The sequence below is a fragment of the Schistocerca cancellata genome, chromosome 2 (assembly GCF_023864275.1).
Source record: "Schistocerca cancellata isolate TAMUIC-IGC-003103 chromosome 2, iqSchCanc2.1, whole genome shotgun sequence".
NCBI classification, from domain to species: domain Eukaryota; kingdom Metazoa; phylum Arthropoda; class Insecta; order Orthoptera; family Acrididae; genus Schistocerca; species Schistocerca cancellata.
In genome coordinates this window covers 812,585,814-812,605,387 of record NC_064627.1, presented here as the reverse complement: position 1 = coordinate 812,605,387, position 19,574 = coordinate 812,585,814, and the positions used below count along the sequence as shown (strand labels likewise).

The window sequence follows — 19,574 nt, the reverse complement described above, 5'->3', positions numbered from 1 at the left end:
GATGTGGATTGAGATTTATTGCAGTAAGAATATCTGCACTTACATGGTGTTGAACATGTCTCCTGTCTTGTTTGTTATGAATGTGGATTAGTTGCACCTGACCACTATGCCAAATCAATGCCTCAAAACTCAAACATGTAACCAACAGTGAACGATCTTGGTATCTTCCCCCATGAACTCACTTTGGTTGCATGTAATTCTGGCAATATTTTCTGAGTATGATTAAATGTCTCTTCATTAGAATATGTCGTTACTGAACACGAACTTAAGGTCATTACAGAAATCTTTGACAATGTAGCCAGAGTAATGACATCAACGATGAGGAAATTCAAGTTACTTTATCTGGTGTCATACGTTCCTAATAGCTTCTGCTGACTGACATGGCACGTTGCCAGGAAGTGTTTCTGTGCGATACCACCAAAATACTGCGCAAGCGCACGCATGCGCGCACACACCATCATTTTGTTTAAAATGCATTGTACCTGAGAACTGTCAGTGTAGTAGGTTAGAATCACCTTGCATGTGTTGACACTTTTGAGTATGTGTAATCACAAATAACCACGCAGCAGTCTTCAGGTGACGGTAAGAATAGGCACTGATTTTTTGGGCAGAACAAGCCATTATTGTGCACTCTTGTGATGGTGATGGGCTCGTACAAAACACATATCAATAATTCAACGTGTTATTCAATCTTGTTCTTATCACTATGTTACAACTTTGAAAAATTCAAGAATTACCTCACAAACAAATTCATCTCAGATCTCTGCATAGTATCATAAATCAAGTAAAATAATCAATTTTTGAAAATATACCGTATTTACCTGAAACTAACCTGCAGCCAAAAAAATTAAACTCTAAATTGAAGAAAAGAGAAAATACCCAAATCTACCTGTACCCAAAAAATTAGCATTAAAATACAAGTTTGGGAACAGTTGCAGGCTGCACTTCAAAATCAAAACAAAGCTGATATGTTCTAACGTGAGATACAAATTAGATAGAATAGATGAAGATACAGTTACAGCAGTTGGTTTCGAGTCTTAAGTTTAGGAGCCTTTCTAACAATTAAAATCACAATTTTTCTGCACAGAATTTATAGGTGCAGAAGTTTTAAAAAATCAGTACTAGAAGTCAGTTGCTGTGCTTCATTTCTGTCACTATTCAGCATAATAATAAAATGTAAACATCATGTGATACGTAAATTTTTGTCTCACTAGTTTGTTATGTGAGCAAGATTTAAATGAGGTAACAGCAAACACAGAAGAATGTACAACACAATGTTTATATTTGTATTATTCTTATGGTGACAAGAGTATGTGATTCATGATTCATAGAAACCCCCTCTTGCCACTGGTAGGAAAAACATCCAAAAATGTAGTGTCAGCCATATTTATATAAATCTGAGATCCACTCTGCTTTTCATATTAGATTTTTAGTGAAGACTTCAAATGTATGTATAACAACACTTGTGAAATATGAATGAAAATAACTTAGACATTAAAAGTAGAAATATAAAACAAAATTTTATTAGATCTGTAATACAAACTTTATGAAATGTTTAAAATATCTATTAGATAATTCTGAATTGTCATCACTCTAGATATTTCAGATTTCGGTAAGGCCTCACTTAAACTATGGATGGGGTAACTTACGTCCATCTACTGTGCAAGCAAACACAGATGTCCGCTGTTTTTCACCCTCGGATATAAGAATATTTCTATCTTTTCCTCTGGCATCAACCGTGTAATCCACCTGATTTCCAGAAGTCTTTTTCATAATTTTTGGCAGCCCCTCTGAAGTGAAAAACCCCAGTGCTTCATAAAAAGACCAATCAAGTTGAAGCTAGCCTTAAAAAATTATCGATTTTTAGCTCTCGCATAATTTCACGTGCCTTAATTTTTAAAATTTCAGTGTTCACAGGCACGCATTTCTGATGCTGCTCCTTAAAATTATTTAAAATTACTTCAAGAGCATGATAATGGCCACATTTTGGCCTACTAAAGGCTTTCATGCAACTGGAACTTCCAAAAAATTTGTCTCTTTGCAATCGCCATAGTCTGATGTTAATCTCATCAATCCCATATCGCAAACCTGCAGTATGATTAAAATATTTTTCTGCAAAAGAAAAAAACCTCATTCTTTAATTTGGCACTACAAAGAAAGTGCTTCATTATGGATGACAAATACCAGCACTTTACACAATTCAACAGAATTATATGTGAAATTAGAATGAGCCGTGGCTTTGCAACTAGGGCAAGAATTCTGAAGCATTATGCATTGTTGTTATTGATGTAAAGAAATTTATTTTTATTGCTATGAATATTTGAAAGGCTGCTACATTTGAAGATGAGATACAGAATTTCTATTCTCTTCGCTGGATAATGTTTTAAAATTGCCGGGAAGGGGGGTGGGGGTGGGGGGAGACTCTTCTTCCACCTTTTTTTCTATGTTTGTTGGAGCAGAAGTTTTGATACAAATATCTATCTTAGTGTCTGCAAAGCATGCCTGTGTAGTTTGTGGTGGCAGTTAGTGCAATTTTTGAGAACTTCTGTTTACTTTGCACTCTATTCTTAGCAACAGGTGGTTTTCTAGATCATGAAAACCAAGGGAAGTGCAACTTACATTCCAGAATCTACTCACCATTCGACGACAGGAGAACACACTTACAAAGGTTAAATAAATGTGAAAATTTTTTGGAGCCAGTGGCTCCTGCTTTTGGCACAAGGCTTGATGGGGAAGGAAGAGGGATGAAGGAAATTGACCGGTAACATTTAGAAAATGGGGTGGATTGGTAAAGTCGCCCAAAGCACCAGGTCGGAGAAGGCTTACTGGACAGGAACTGAAAACCTAAGAACTTAAAAGGTGGAAGATATGGTAATAAGCAAGACTTATTACTGAAAAAGAAAACATTGTGCAAAAGTTAATAAGAGTGGATTATAATATGGTAGAGAAGAGGTAAGGGGAAATAGATAAAAAAAAATAAAAGATATAAAAAAACTAGGAGGCAATGAAGAAAGGAACAGTTCTTACGAAGAAATGATGAGTGGAGGAAATTAAAGAAACAATTAACACAAATTAAGGCCAAGCAGGTAGAAGGAACTAAGGACTTCTTGCACACCAGTAGCCAACTGCAAAGTCCTGAGAAACTTGTGCCTCAGTGAAGAGTCCAGATGGCCCATTTGGTGAAACAGATAGGCACCAAAGTCACGACTCATGTTTTACAGCATGTTCTATAACAGGACGTTGTGTGTTGCCAGTATACACCCTCTGTCTACATCCATTCATCCCAACTGATAACTTGGTGGTATTCACACCAATGTAGAAGACTGTATAGTGTTTACAAAATTGCTGGTACACGACATGCAGTTTCACAGGTGGCTCTCCCTTTAATAGTATGCATAGGGCAAGTCTTACAGCAGGGACACTAACAAGGGTAGGGGCCATAGAGTAGGGAAATTGATGCAGAAAGAAGACAGGGTCTGACCAGAAAATTGCAGAGATTGAAGGGGGCAGAGGGTGTCCATGTAAAGCTATTTTATGTGTGGTGGGCAAAATGTCTGAAGGAATGGACCTCATTTCAGGAAGTCAGAGCTTTCTCAAAATAGCTGATTAATACACTGAAGACTACTCTAATACTGAGTGATCAGAAATGTACTCCTAGGTAGTTTCTTTGAGGACTCTGCAATACTACAATTGGATGCAATGGCCCAGAAAATTTGATTTTGAACTAGGCTGATGGTATAATTATGTTCATTGAACGTTGGATGAGAATGGTGGTTTATTGATGTAAAATCAATTTGCAGGATAGACTGGCATCTGCATTGATATTCAACTGTGTATTTTTCAGTGCTTCCATATTTTGTCCAATCCTCATATCCTCAAGGAGTAAATCTATTTCCAGCAGAACTAGTCTCATGGGTTACCAGTACTGGTCAGAACAGTGTTCTGGGTAGTTGTGAGTGCTAACTAAATTTGATCATGGATGAGCTGTTGGTGCTCATATGGTGAGTGCTTCTGTAACCAAGGTGACTAAAGTATGCGACATCTGAAGAGGCACCATACTGAAGATTTACACCACATACAGGAAAAATGGAAGAAACAGTGTGAGCTAAGCTGCAACACGGATGAAAGTGTGTGTTGAGTGATCATGAGGAATCCTAATTGAAGATGATTGCGATGAAAAATAAGAGGCTGACAGCTGCAAAAGTCACTGTAGTACTAAATGTTGCACTTGCGAAATGTGTCAGCACCACAACAGGAAGGGTGCTCCGTAAGCAGGGAATTGCATGGCGAGCTACAATTCAAAATACACTAATCAGTGATGCAAATGCCCAGAACAAAAAATTGAGGTGCCGAAAAAATAACACATTGACTATGGAGCAATGGAAGAAGGTTTTTGTCCGACTGAGTCTTTCACTTCTTTTCCAACTTCTGGCGGAGTTTACATCCAAAGAGTGGAACACAGCAGGGGTTCGATAATTTGGGACCCACATTGGCTCTATGAACTTTAGTTGGAACACCTGGAGTGATGAAGACATTCTTGTCAAGACACACTACTGAGAAAGTTTGGAGAACCGACATTTGCAACAGGGTAGTGAAACCCAGATGCGCTTCCTATCTTAACATGGTTCCTATACATGAAAAGAGACAGTGTTTTCTTTATACTGTGACAGGATAGCAACCTTATACCTTCTCGTCAAAATTTTCAGAAATGCCCACTTATCAGATGAAAGAAAAATAAACAATCAATTCAAACCAGACGAAGCACGTGAAAAAGGAAGGGTACCCGTATAAATACGGACGGAGCGCCTGACGCATAGCAATGACTACCTGGTAAGCTTACGACAACCAAACTACTGTAGCTGTATCGTCATTTATTCAACCTAAATTGTCTCTCATATTACAATGGACCAACTTTGTTTCGAGTTGGAGGTGTCGCCTAAAACTTTTCTCTCTGCTTAGAGTCTCATTTTTCAGGTGCGGCTTAGATTCGAGTAAATACGGTAATCCTTCACAGTAATGTGACCTTAAAGAGTACCCATGCAGCCCATGTACTCTTTAAGGTCACATTACTGTGAAGGATTACCGTATTTACTCGAATCTAAGCCGCACCTGAAAATTGAGACTTGAAGCAGAGAGAAAAGTTTTAGGCGACACCTCCAACTCGAAACAAAGTTGGTCCATTGTAATATGAGAGACAATTTAGGTCGAATAAATGACGATACAGCTACAGTAGTTTGGTTGTCGTAAGCTTACCAGGTTGTCATTGCTATGCATCAGGCGCTCCGTCCGTATTTATACGGGTACCCTTCCTTTTTCACGTGCTTCGTCTGGTTTGAATCGATTGTTTATTTTTCTTTCACCTGATAAGTGCCGTTCTCTTTGTTATAGGTGTTTACGTCACTCTAAGCTGAAAATGCATTACTGTACTGTGTCACACATTGTTCGTCGCATTCTGATAATGAGTGTTTACGGCCTGTCGCCGCTCGCGGCATGGGCTGCTTTTGTGTGCGCTACCGCCGCTTACGATTTAAAAAAAAGAAGAGAGAGGGATCTTCTAATTAGCGAAACAATGGCAAGAGGCTGCTATTTGTTGTTACTTACACTGCTGCTTTCTTTGATAATGATCAGCAAGAACCAAATAATAGGCCGAGTATGATGGAAGATGTTCTGAACAAGAGTTTAGCGAAAACTTTTCTCCATTTGAAAATCTTTGCAGGCGCCTCTTTAGTAATTATATTCTGCACAGAAATTAGAGTCATCTTAGATTTAAAAATCTAGTCAATTCCCGTGCTTCAATTCTGACTGTATCACTATTAGGCATAAGAATAATACAAATATAAACATGACATGATATGTATATTCTTCCGCGTTTGCTGTTGTCGCACTCTAGTTTCATAGTTTATTGGGCAGAAAGGATTTAAATGAGATAGCAGCAAACACGAAAGAATACATGGCAAAATGTTGATATTCGTATTATTCTCAAGGTGAAGAGAATACTGCATGTGATTCACATTGCATCAGGTTCCTATTAGCAACCATCTCTTCTCACAGGTAGGATAAAATTCAGAAAGTAGAGTTGGCCATGTTGACAAACATCCCAAATGGTCTTGCCAGTCGGATTTTCATAGTACATTGAAATGCTGCTACATTCAAAGATGAACAATACGGAATTTGTATTTACTTCGTTCGATCATGTATGAAAATGAAGTGGTCAAAACTTGGGGCGGAGAAAAAAGCTCGTCTTCCACCTTTTTTTTAATTTTTTTTATTGACGCAGAGGTTTTGGTGCCAGTATTTATCTTTGTGCCTGCAAAGCATGCCTGTGTAGCACTACATATATTTGATGGCAGAAGTTAGTTGTGGCGGCACCTACCAACATTTTTCAGAACTTCCGCTTACTTTGCACTCGATTCTAAGCCGCAAGCAGTTTTTTTGGTTACAAAAACTGGAAAAAAAGTGCGGCTTAGATTCGAGTAAATACGGTATGTGACCATTTTGGCTAATCCCATGGTACAATGTGTATGCCCAAATTGAGATGCTGTGTTATGAGACAGGACCCCAGTCAGCACAGCACAGATGAACTGTCATCTCACCTGGCCACCACAGTCACCAAACCTCAACATTATTGAGCCTTTGTGGAGCCTTTTTGGAGAGAGGGTGGTGCCATAATCATTACCTGAACTTGCCACTATTTTGTAGGAAGACTGGAAAATGGTTCTCCTGAAAACCACGCATGACATGAATAGGACACATTGGGAGAATTCCAGGAAGTGCAGCTTATCTATAAAAGACAGAACATTTGTGGAACCCATTTCGAGTACTGTTCCAAGTCTTTGGAATCCTCAGCAGGTATGACTGCAGAAAGCGGGGGAAGCATTTCAGAGTCATGTTGCACTGTCAACGTGGGAGTATTACAGAAAGGCTCTATGAACTTTAGTTGGAACACCTGGAGTGATGAAGACGTTCTTGTCAAGACACACTACTGAGATAGTTTGGAGAACTGACATTTGCAACAGGCTAGTGAAACCCAGATGTGCTTCCTATCTTAACATGGTTCCTATACATGAAAAGAGACAGTGTTTTCTTTATACTGTGACAGGATAGCAACCTTATACATTCTCGTCAAAATTTTCAGAAATGCCCAACAACAAATGCCTGTAATTCCCTGTTTTGGGAGGAGGAGGGCAGCAGGGGAGAGGGTTATAAGAGGTGTGTTTCCCCTTCTGCCAATGCCTATTCTATGACATGATACAGAAATTTTCCTTGTGGCTATGTTGCATTTTGAAACTTATTTTAGACACACTTGTTGCTTGAAATGCTTTATCATGTTACAACACATGAAGATTTTCTCCCCCCCCCCCCCCCCCCCCCCCCCCCCCCCACACACACACACACACACACACACACACACACACACACACACACACACACACACACACACACTTAAAAAAGCTGTATTATGAAGATACGTCTTCTTGTTCTCCTTCTCCCTCCATTTTTTTGGAGTACAAATACCGTATTTACTCGAATCTAAGCCACACTTTTTTTCCGGTTTTTGTAATCCAAAAAACCGCCTGCGGCTTAGAATTGAGTGCAAAGCAAGCTGAAGTTCTGAAAAATGTTGGTAGGTGCCGCCACAACTAACTTCTGCCGTCGAATATATGTAGCGCTACACAAGCATGCTTTGTGGGCATAAAGATAAATACTGGCGCCAAAACCTATTTTTTTTCTCCGCCCCGAGTTTCGGCCACTGCATTTTCATACATTATCCAACGAAGTAAATACAAATTCCGTATTGTTCATCTTCAAATGTAGCAGAATTTCAATGTACTACGAAAATCCAACTGGCAAGACTGTTAGCGATGTTTGTCAATATGGCCAACTCTATGTTCCGAGCTTTTTCCTAGCTGTGAGAAGAGACGGTTGCTAATAGGAACCTGATGAAATGTGAATCACATGCAGTATTCTCTTCACCATAAGAATAATACGAAAATAAACATTTTGCCATGTATTCTTTCGTGTTTGCTGCTATCTCATTTAAATCCTGTCTGCCTAATAAACTACGAAACTAGAGTGAAACAACAGCAAACGCGGAAGAATATACGCATCGTGTCATGTTTATATTCGTATTATTCTTATGCCTAATAGTGATATAGTCAGAAATGAAGCACGGCAACTGACTAGATTTTAAAAGTAATGACTAATTTCTGTGCAGAATTTAATGTACTAAATAAGCGGCCGCAAAGATTTTCAAACGGAGAAAAATTTGCGCCTAACTCTCGTTCAGAACATGTTCTATCATATGCAGTCTATTATTTGGTTCTTGTTGATCATTATCAAAGAAAGCAGCAGTGTAAGTAACAACAAATAGCAGTCTCTTGCCATTGTTTCGCTAATGAGACGATTCCTCTCTCTCTTTTTTTTTTTTCTTTAATTGTAAGCGGCGGTAGTGCGCACAAAAGCAAGTCATGCCGCGAGCGGCGACAGGCCATAAATACGCACTATCAGAATGCGACAAACAATGCATGACACAGTACAGTAATGCATTTTCAGCTTAGAGTGACGTAAACACCTATAACAAAGAAAACGGCACTTATCAGATCAAAGCAAAATAAGCAATCGATTCAAACCAGACGAAGCACGTGAAAAAGGAAGGGTACCCGTATAAATACGGACGGAGCGCCTGACGCATAGCAATGGCTACCTGGTAAAGCTTAACTGCTAAGCTTACGACTCGAACCAAACTACTGTAGCTGTATGGTCTTTCATTCGACCTAAATTGTGTCTCATATTACAATGGACCAACTTTGTTTCGATTTGGAGGTGCGGCCTAAATAAAACTTTTCTCTCCCCTTGAATTTTGAGTCTCAAATTTCAGGTGCGGCTTAGATTCGGGAAATATTTTTTTCCTTTACTTCGAGTCTCATTTTTCAGGTGCGGCTTAGATTCGAGTAAATACGGTAGTGTTACAGGTGGTACAACAATACAGCGAAGAACTGTATGTTCCCAAGTGCCCACCCCTGCCCTTAAGAGGTAGAAATAGAAAAATGATGGAGGGAGGGGGGTGGGGCGGATTTAGGAAACAACAATGCTTAGCACAGCTCAACAGTGAAGTTAAATACTTAATATGACTTATCAATAACTGTACACCTTTTGATAATAGAAATAAGACTGAGTGGATGAAGGGAGGCAGGGAGATAATGATAAGTAAACAATTTTCATTCTTTGAAATAAAAACATTTTAGAATTGACATTCAAATATTAATATTTACTTACTGTTCCATTGGCCATTGGTATGTTTAGAGTTGGTTTGTCTTCTCTGGCAGCATTCAACATCACTGGACTTCCCTTCATGGATATAACTACTTCACCCAGTTTTGGACGCCGCAGAATTGTTATTGGAGAATCTGGGCCTACTTTTGGCGTTATAGTACCAATGCGTGGTGTTGGTAAACCAACAGCTGGAGTCTGAAATACAATTAATGTTCTGTAGACAAGAGGAGAAAAGTACATTTTAGACAGAAGGCTATTATATTCACAATCTATTTAACACAACCAACAAAGGGAGATGAGGGTTCATCCTCCCAGGGTTGACCAGGTCAAAGTTGGAGAATCTGAACTAATTTCCTCCCAAATGCAAGTCCAGTATCTGAACACTGTACCACCTTTGAGAGACCATGTAAACTGGGTAAAAAACAGAATGCGCCCAGTGATATTAAAAGTTGTGAAGATGGGGCTCATAGAAATAGATCTAAAGTGGGAGAACAGTCATCACAAGTATGAAGTAACTTAAGACTTCACACAAACTTGATGCAAGAAGCGTTCTTCGCATGCACAGCCAGAGCTGATGCAGCACGAGTCACTGCCCATGTCACAAAGTTACCATACATTAGGTCTCAATGGCACTGACAGGTCCGATCACTGCTGACAGCAGACTTAGAAAGCCAGATGGGAGTAATGCCAATCGGGGTTAGGTTAGCAAACAGTGTAGCCCAGCATTGGGCTCCTCCCCATCCTACGTGACAAGGAGTGATACCCTTTCCAAACATTAGTGGACCAAACTGCCATTCATACTACCCCATTTTAGCTAAGCAGATTGTCACCACTCGCAGACAGCCGCCAGAGGAAGTCTGCAGCAGGCATCGTTCTGAAATGGGTCACTTAGCTGCTGCCAAAAGACACTGCCTTCTCTAAGCTGTGGGACTGCCTGCTGTGCCTAAGTAGAGATGCCACTGGGAGTTGAAGTGGTGCCTTCCAGCTGTAGGGGCCTGCAGGTCCCATACTTGGGGGAGGGGGTGGGGGCGGCAGCTGTGGTTCACATCTTAGCCTGCCTAACTGCCTTGTGAGGGAACATTCTGCTGCTGTCAGCAACTGTCGCTGCTGTATACGGTGGAGTTAACAGCATGACTCCACCCATTTTGGAGAATCCTGCACTAGCCTGTGAGCCAGTGCAAGCACTTTCCTCAGAGGCAGTCACAGGTGCGTGCACCTGAGCCAGAGCCCTAATTCTGAGCTTCCTTGCTGCCACACTGTAACTGCTGCCGGGTGCAGCCTTGCTATGGCCTGCCTGTGCAATGGCATAGGCATAGCAGGATGCACCAATGAGAAGTTAGTCCTGAATTCAGTACCCTTGATGCACACAGGACCACTTTCTGTGACAGTACAATGCAATGGGAGAATGAATAAACTAAACACTGTTACCCTTTCGAATTAATGTAAGACATCAACCTGGTTACTACCCACTGCCTTGTTGCAACCATTCCCAGGAAGGAGAGGTTAACACCATCATGTCCTCTAGAAGAACAATGCAGCTGGGTTTGAATGGAAAGGAAATCCTATTCACAGCAGTTCGTTGCGGCCCCAGCTGTAATGAAGCATGGGAGAAATGTTTTGAGTAGAGATTCTACTGCTTATTGTGAACAACAACAACAACCTGACATCATACTCACCAATAAAAAGGAGAAATTAACACAACTAATGGAAATATCCATACCCAATACAACAAATATACAAAAGAAAACAGGAGAAAAAATTGAAAAATACATCCAACTGGCTGAGGAAGTCAAGGACATGTGGCATCAGGATAAAGTTGACATTATACCAATTATACTATCAACTACAGGAGTCATACCACACAATATCCACCAGTACATCAATGCAATACAGCTACTTATATATACAACTACAGAAATCCGTAATTATGATACATGTTCAATCACCCGAAAGTTCCTAAATGCAATATAACATATACCGTACAGTTAAAAGGAAGTCACGCTTGATCAAGGTCCGCGTCACTTTCCATTTGTGACCAGACATAACGTCTGAGAAAAGAAAGAAAGGAAGAATAATAATAATTATTATTTTATGAGTTATGTAATCTATAATAAGATGGCGGTTAAAGACCACAATTTCTGTGTCATTTATATGAGTTCATCTAATATGACATTCCATTAAGGGACAGTTCAGGTGCACTTCCAATTGATACAGCTGTGTTTATCCATAAATACAATTTTATCACAGGAAAACTCAATCAAGGAAACAAATTACGAGATAGTATTACTAACCAGTAATTGCCTTCATGAGGCAAAATGTTTAGTACTGCCAGCAGACATATTTATATGAAAGTGTTGATGAAATCCTAGCTTCGGAATTATTAGTTCCTTCCTTGGGGAGTAACATACATAAAAACAATTTGCCAATAAATGTCAAACCCACACAATAGCATTAATCAACATTATTATTGTCACACAACATGAGGTGTGGTCTGAGCAAATAGTGAATCTAGTTAGTCTCAATTACTCAGGAAAATCTTGAGGATGAACAACTCCAACTGAAATCTACAGGAGTTTTCATTGGCTATGAAGCTGGTTATGTCCTCGCAAAATTGAGCCGCTGTTCGTTATTGTGCCCACGTGGAAAACTTCTTTATTGAGTAATATTTACTTATCAGTAGGTATCTTATTGTGAACATATTTCCTCAAAAGAGGAAACAGCCAAATGTCAACCTCAATGGCTACTGTCCACAGGATAATTAAGATTGAGGTCTAAGAAGAGAAACTGACTATAAATTACAATTTGTTGCTTGATGGATGCTTTTGCCAACAGAATGAACTTCCGCACAACCAAGGTAATTTCTGTTTTTAAAAATGCTAAAAATACATATCAAACAATGGAAACTCAAGGTAGGAATATTGACAATGTAGGAAGAGATAGATTGCTACTTACCATAAAGAAGACATGTTAAGCTGCAGGCAGGCACAATTAAAATTCAGCCACAGCCTTTATCAGCAAAAGATAAACACACGTCATCCACACACACACAACCAATCACAACTCATGCATACACGACCACCACCTACAGGTGTGTCTGACCATTGTTTCTATAACTACAGCTGTATTAATAAACTGTAAATAATTCACATTTATATCTAAATTTTTAGTTAATGATGATCAGTAGTTGCATCTCCTGGACTTTTGTGCATTCCACCGATTAAATCCTGTATTTTTCCTATTGTATATGTGGTGATTTAAAAAAAACTGAGAACGTTAAAGTGGCTTACCTTAAATTTACTTGTAGATGGAAACGCATTTTCAGTATCTGAAACATATGATATTTTAAAAAATTAAACATGCAATGAAATCAATAATAAATATTTAGAGAGATACTTATTTGAACATTCTGTTATATGGCATAAAAGATTTATTACACAACATGAGTGAAATAGATCATGGAATAGAAGCATATATTTACAATAAACATAACTTCCTGCATACCAGCTGTACACTCTTTTTGTACATCACTGATGACCGTTTTATTCGTTTGTTCAACACTAAGTACAGTGGAATCATTATTCCCAACTTGCTGAGACACCGACAGTAAGTCATTAGAACAACTTGGTTTTAGCCCCTAGAAAAGAATTAAAAGATTGATCATATGAAAACAAAAAGTTTTTGCAAGAAATGATCAAGTAGGACAACATATTCATGATTGTCACAATTCTTCACGTTAGTTGTTTTATTCAAATTGTGTTATTACTTAAGATGGATACCTGCAGTTTAAGGAACACTCATTTGAATTTCCAAAATACATTCTCTGTTAACATTTCCCCTTGGCCCCCTGAAAATGCTATTTCAACGTAAATAATATATATATACCTGTTTCCTGAAAACCTCACCAACAGGAACATTTCTGATCTCCAGTGGAATCTTCATCTTAATTACATCTATCACACTAATGGCTTTTTGCCGTTTTTGGTCAAAAAACTTCCTTTGCTTATTGAGCATGTCTTCACCTGAAAGGAAACAAGGAGCTTGACAGTTTAAAACAAAATCATCAAAATTGTGTAACTTGTAACTTACAGTTTACACAGAAAGACCAGGGTATTAAGATGGCAAATTGTCCAATTCCTTGGGGTACATGTGGAGGAAGATGATGATGATGGGTGGTGATGATGATGATGAGGATGAGGATGAGGATGAGGAGGAAATCTTCACTTACACAATGCGAGGAATAAAAAGTAATCTTTTACTTGGGTTGACAAGTATTCTCTAGTGTAACTGACATGGATAAATCACAGCTATTCTGAGTCTGCTGTGAAGTACGAAAATATCTCCTGGGGGAAGGCAAGTAATTTAAACTTAATTTTAAAACACACATGCACACTACTAGAAATGTGTAACAAAAAAGCCTAGGGATTTATGCTGACAACTACTACTTACAAATATGAAGATTTTAACTACTTTCTGATTTAATTAAAGTGTATATCAAAGAAAATTTGATAGTGCAGTACCGGCAGGAAAATCATAAAGGTTATGGCAGTTTGTCTGAGAATGGGGATTTGCACCAATCTAAATTAAGCAAAAGATTTATCACGTTAGTAAATGAGTGTTACAGACAGAAAGCGTTGTTATTTAACAAAGCTGCGGAGAAACTAAAAGACAGTCTCAAATGTAACAAGAGGACACGGTAGAATCTGCTGTATTAAACAAAACTATACATGTCTTTGTGGGGATGTAAAGATACAATAAGAAGTTTAAGTATTGGAAGACAGGAAATTGTACAAGCAGTCAAAGGTTTAAGTACTGTGTACTTAAGAGTTGAATCAGAAATGTGTTCTTTAATTGGGAAGAGTGGGAGAGAATTTTTGCTACAAAGAGCAGGTGAGCAGTTGTTAGCCTCACACTTAGAGAATGAATGAACATCATTTTGTTCCAATATGAAGGATATAGAGGAATTATGAGCAAAGTTTAAAGTGGCTGTAAACCACACTCTGGAGAAGCGCATGTCAAGAATGTAGGTTAAGGATGGAAACAACCTGTAGTTTAATAGCAAAATTCTGAAAGTGCTGCGGAAGTGAAGATTGTTGCACTTTTGGATCAGAAAACAACCTGGCAATGACAGGCAATAGTTGATAGAAGTTTGTGCACCAGTAAAAAGATTTATGTATGAAGCATGTAACGTCCACCTTAGCAAAAGATGTTGCCAAGAACTCAAGAGAAGTCTAGCCCTATGAAAAGTCACAAAGTGGGTCAGAGGCTTCTTTCCAGGCACCAATTGACCAACCTGGTGTGGCAATAGAAGACAGGAAATGGAGAGCTGAAGTTTTGAATTTTGCATTTAAGAAATCATTCATAGAGGAAGATCATACAAACATACCATGTTTGACCATTGTGCAGACTCCCATATGGAGGACATAGTAATAAGCATCCCTGGCGTAGAGAAGCAACTGAAAAGAGTTGAAAACAAGTAAGTCACCAGTTCTGAATGGAATCTATTTGGTGCATTAGCCCCTTACTTAGCTTGCATTTCTAGTGAATTACTCGCCCAGCAAAGCCCTAAGCAACTGCAAAAAAATGCAGATGGCCCTTATATGTAAGAAGAGTAAAAGAAGAAATCCACACAGTTACAGACTAATATACTGCAGAATTCTTGAGCATAAAAGTTCAGATAAAGTTCCTTGAGACAAAAAAGCTTCTGTCCACATATCAGCTCATGCGAAACTCAGCTTGCCTTTTCCCACATTATATCCAGCTCATTATGGATAAAGGGCAACAGACACGTTCCATATTCATAGACCTCTCAAAAGCCTTCGATATGGTGTCCTGCTGCAGGCTGTTAAAAAAATTAAGAGCCTGTGGGATAGCTTCCCAGGTGTGATTAGCTTGAAGAGATATTAGCAGAGGCTAGTACGTTCCCCTTGACAGCAAGTGTTCATCAGAGACAAGGAGTGCCAAGGCGAAGTGTGGTAGGATTGCTGTTTTCTATACATACAAATGATTGAGTGGTGTACAGGAAGGTTTCATCATTAGCAAACTGTAGGAGGATAAAAGCTGACTTGTACAGAATTTCCAGTGTGGCAAATGGTAGGGTACTCCAAATGTAGAAAAATGTAAGTGAATGCAGGTGAGTAGGAAAAACAATCCTGTAATATTCGAATACAGCATTAGTAATGTGATGCTTGGCACAGTCGTGTGTCTAGGTGTAAAGTAAAATGATTTAAAATGGAATGAGCAAGTAAGAGTGGTAGTAGGGAAGACACCTCTTTGTGAGTCTTTTAGATAATGTGGTCCATCTTTTAAGGAGACTGCATATAGAACACTTGTGTGATACATTCTTGAGTACTGCTCAAATGTTGGGATTAAAGGAAGACATCAAAACAATTAGGTGGCAAGCCACTAGATTTTTTACCAGTAGGTTGGATCACCATAAAAGTATTGTGACAACACTTAACACTCTCAAATGGGAATCCCTCCAAGGAAGACTTGTTCTTGCCGCATTTTAAGCAGACTGCAGAACAATTCTTCTGCTGCCGATGTACATTTTGCATAAGGATCACAAAGATAAGAGAAATTAGGGCTTCTACGGAGGCATACAGACTGTCATATTTCCCTCTACGGTGGCTTGCAGTATGTGGATGTAGATGTAATGTTCACAAAGGGTCATAATTTTGTCTGGCTTCATGCAACTTGCAAAAGTTGTTTTGATGTGCAGGTGACTGAAGTGCAAACTATGTAATTGAGCGATTTAGTGATTTCATAGTTCCATCAGAAAAGCCAAAGAATACTTACTACTGTGCCCTGCAGCTGCATGTTCCGCAACTGCATTAAATTTACACTAGGTAGAGGAGCAGAACGAAAGAAAAAGGAAATGTACTTGGATGATGCCATGGATTTTACAGCGAGACGCTAAAAACATCCAACAAAATCTGTTAGGGGAACTGCAAGTCGAGGGTGTAAAATCATATGAAAATTACTTGCAAATAGACGAGAATACTTTCAATATATGCTAAAGAAAGTAGCTCCACATAATATCGAACACAATAGTCACATCAGAAACGCTATATCTGCGAAAGACAGACTTTCCTTTAACTCTGCAATGCCTTGCAACAGGAGAAAGCTATCTAGTTTAAACTACAGTACTAATACCACAGTGCAGATTGATGAAAGTGAAGCTATTTATAAAGCACTGAAGGAGGAATATCTGAAGACATAACTATTTAGTACAGTTATAGCCATTGCAAAATATTTTTACATCTACAAAAGTTGTAAATTTTTTCTTTTATATCCTTAGGGGGTACATCTTAGTCATACTTCACAACTAATGGCCTCAGTAATTTCCTTATAGTTCTCACTTCTTGTTCTATTTTTGTATTCGGGATGCTGCAAGTTATACAGTGCTTTATCTGCCTTGTACATTTCCATAAATTTCGTTATAGATGCGACACACCATTTAAATTCTGATGTCATGTTGATAAATATTAGATTAGACAGTTGCAGCGTTGCTACTGCACCAAGTGGTTGCATTTTTTAATGTAGTAGACAGAAAAACATTTTCTTTGATCAAATCAAAGGTGCTAGGTGTGATCAAAGAAAATATAACAAGGCCTAACTGCGACAAAATTATTTATTACACTATCAAATTTTATCTCAGAAAGAAACTTTGTCAAAGAAAACTTTATCGTGTACTACCAGCCTAATGAGTTTGATTCTACCTGACTGTATTTTTTCTGGATAATGATTCGAAAATAAGCCTGTTGCATATTACAAGCATTCGTTACAAAGCACAAAATGTTTCACGAGCCTGGAAGTACCAACTCAGTATTGAATCAAATTATGCTCAACTTCAGTCACGTCATTTTTCTTACTCTACCACTTCATTTCAGTGGGCCAAATCTAACGAGTACAACATGGCGAAGCTGCTTGTGCCCATCTTGGGCCAAGCTGGTAGCAACACAAGAGTAACGAATACCTATTGCATATTATTACTCTTGCTGGAGGTCAAGTCTAACGAGGAAATGTCATGGTACATACAATTCTTGCATGTCTCCAAGTTGGCAGACAAGAGTGAAGGTTATGAATTTCATTATTCTGTGTGTGTTTCTCTGCCCCCACCTCTCTCCTCCCCTTTCCCCATGCATCCTTTAACACCATACAGCCACCAAGCTATCAGAGTGAGTGTTACAGTTTAAGGGTGCATCTCACATTGCAAAGAATTTTCCAAAACTCGAGTTGCAGGTCATTGCACACAGTAAGTGTTAATACAATGATGATAATACGGTTTTATTAAATTAGAGGGTTTAATGTGTCTATTTAACTGAACAAATAATATCAGAGGCTAAGACCGTTCTGCGACCATGTGGGCTGCAGATTCCTCGACTTGCGCCTTTTTTTTTTTTTTTTTTTTTAGGTTAGATGGCCTCGGGAAGTACAGAAAGGGCAACAGCCTCATAGGGTGTGGGGGCAAAGTCAGGACATGCGGGGACCAAGCAGCAATCGGTATTTTAATTGTAAACTGTCGAAGCTGCGTTGGTGAAGTACCGAAACTTCAAGCAGTGATAGAAAGCATCGAAGCCGGAAATCATTATAGGTACGGAAAGCTGGCTGAAGCCAGAGATAAATACTGCCGAAATTTTTACAAAGGCACAGACGGTGTTTAGAAAGGATAGATTGCATGCAACCGGTGGTGGCATGTTTGTCGCTGTTAGTTGTAGTTTATCCTGTAGTGAAATAGAAGTGGATAGTTTCTGTGAATTATTATGGGTGGAGGTTATACTCAACAACTGAGCTAGGTTAATAATTGGCTCCTTTTACTGACCCCCCCCCGACCCAGCAGCATTAGTGGCAGAGCAACTGAGAGAAAATCTGGAATACATTTCACATAAATTTCCTCAGCATGTTATAATCTTAGGTGCTGATTTCAATTTACCAGATAGACTGGGACACTCAGATGTTTAGGACGGGTGGTAGGGACAGAGCATCGAGTGACATTATACTGAGCGCACTATCCGAAAATTACCTCAAGCAATTAAACAGAGAACTGACTCGTGGAGATAACATCTTGGACCCACTGATAACAAACAGACCCGAACTTTTCGACTCTAAGCGCAGAACAGGGAATCAGTGATCATAAGGCCGTTGCAGCATCCCTGAATATGGAAAGAAACAGGAATACAAAAAAGGGAGGAAGGTTTATCTTTTTAGCAAGAGTAATAGGAGGCAGATTTCAGACTACCTAACAGATCAAAACGAAAATTTCTGTTCCGGCGCTGACAATGTTGAGTGTTTATGGAAAAGTTCAAGGCAATTGTAAAATGCGTTTTAGACAGGTACATGCCAAGTAAAACTGTGAGGGACGGGAAAAACCCACCGTGGTTCAACAACAAAGTTAGGAAACTACTGAGAAAGCAAAGAGAGCTTCAATGCAAGTTTAAACGCAGCCTAAACCTCTCAGACAAACGGAAGCTATATGATATCAAAGTTAGCGTAAGAAGGGCTATGCATCAAGTGTTCAGTGAATTCGAAAGTAAAATTCTATGTACTGAATTGACAGAAAATCCTAGAAAGTTTTGGTCTTACGTTAAATCAGTAAGTGGATCGAAACAGCATATCCAGACACTCCGGGATGATGATGGCATTGAAACAGAGGATGACACGTGTAAAGCTGAAATACTGAACACCTTTTTTCAAAGCTGTTTCACAGAGGAAGACTGCACTGCAGTTCCTTCTCTAAATCCTTGCACGAACGAAAAAATGGATGACATCGAAATAAGTGTCCAAGGAATAGAAAAGCAACTGAAATCACTCAGAGGAAAGTCAACTGGACCTGACGAGATATCAATTCGATTCTACACAGAGTACGCGAAAGAACTTGCCCCCCCTTCTAGCAACCATGTACCGCAAGTCTCTAGAGGAACGGAAGGTTCCAAATGATTGGAAAAGGGCACAGGTAGTCCCAGTTCTCAAGAAGGGTTGTCGAGCAGATGCGCAAAACTATAGGCCTATATCTCTGACATCGATCTGTTGAAGAATTTTAGAACATGTTTTTTGCCCGTGTATCATGTCATTTTTGGAAACCTAGAATCTACTCTGTAGGAATCAACATGGATTCCGGAAACAGCGATCATGAGAGCCCAACTTGCTTTCTTTGTTCATGAGATCCAGAAAATATTAGATACAGGCTCCCAGGTAGGTGCCATTTTCCTTGACTTCCGGTAGGCATTCGTGTCGCCTGGTAAAGTAAGAGCCTACGGAATATCAGACCAGCTGTGTGGCTGGACTGAAGAGCAAACAGCAAA

General features: G+C 39.2%; 1 protein-coding gene across 1 annotated transcript in view; it reads right to left on the bottom strand.

The window, feature by feature from the left end:
• LOC126162693 (uncharacterized) overlaps nucleotides 1–19,574 on the bottom strand; it is an 85,309-nt gene that overhangs the window by 4,870 nt on the left and 60,865 nt on the right. Inside the window, exons 3-6 of the mRNA XM_049919347.1 lie at nucleotides 13,156–13,292; nucleotides 12,775–12,907; nucleotides 12,561–12,598; nucleotides 9,277–9,468 (exon numbers count right to left, since the gene is read on the bottom strand). Coding sequence (XP_049775304.1) covers nucleotides 9,277–9,468; nucleotides 12,561–12,598; nucleotides 12,775–12,907; nucleotides 13,156–13,292 — 500 coding nt within the window. The remainder of the gene's footprint in view (nucleotides 1–9,276; nucleotides 9,469–12,560; nucleotides 12,599–12,774; nucleotides 12,908–13,155; nucleotides 13,293–19,574) is intronic.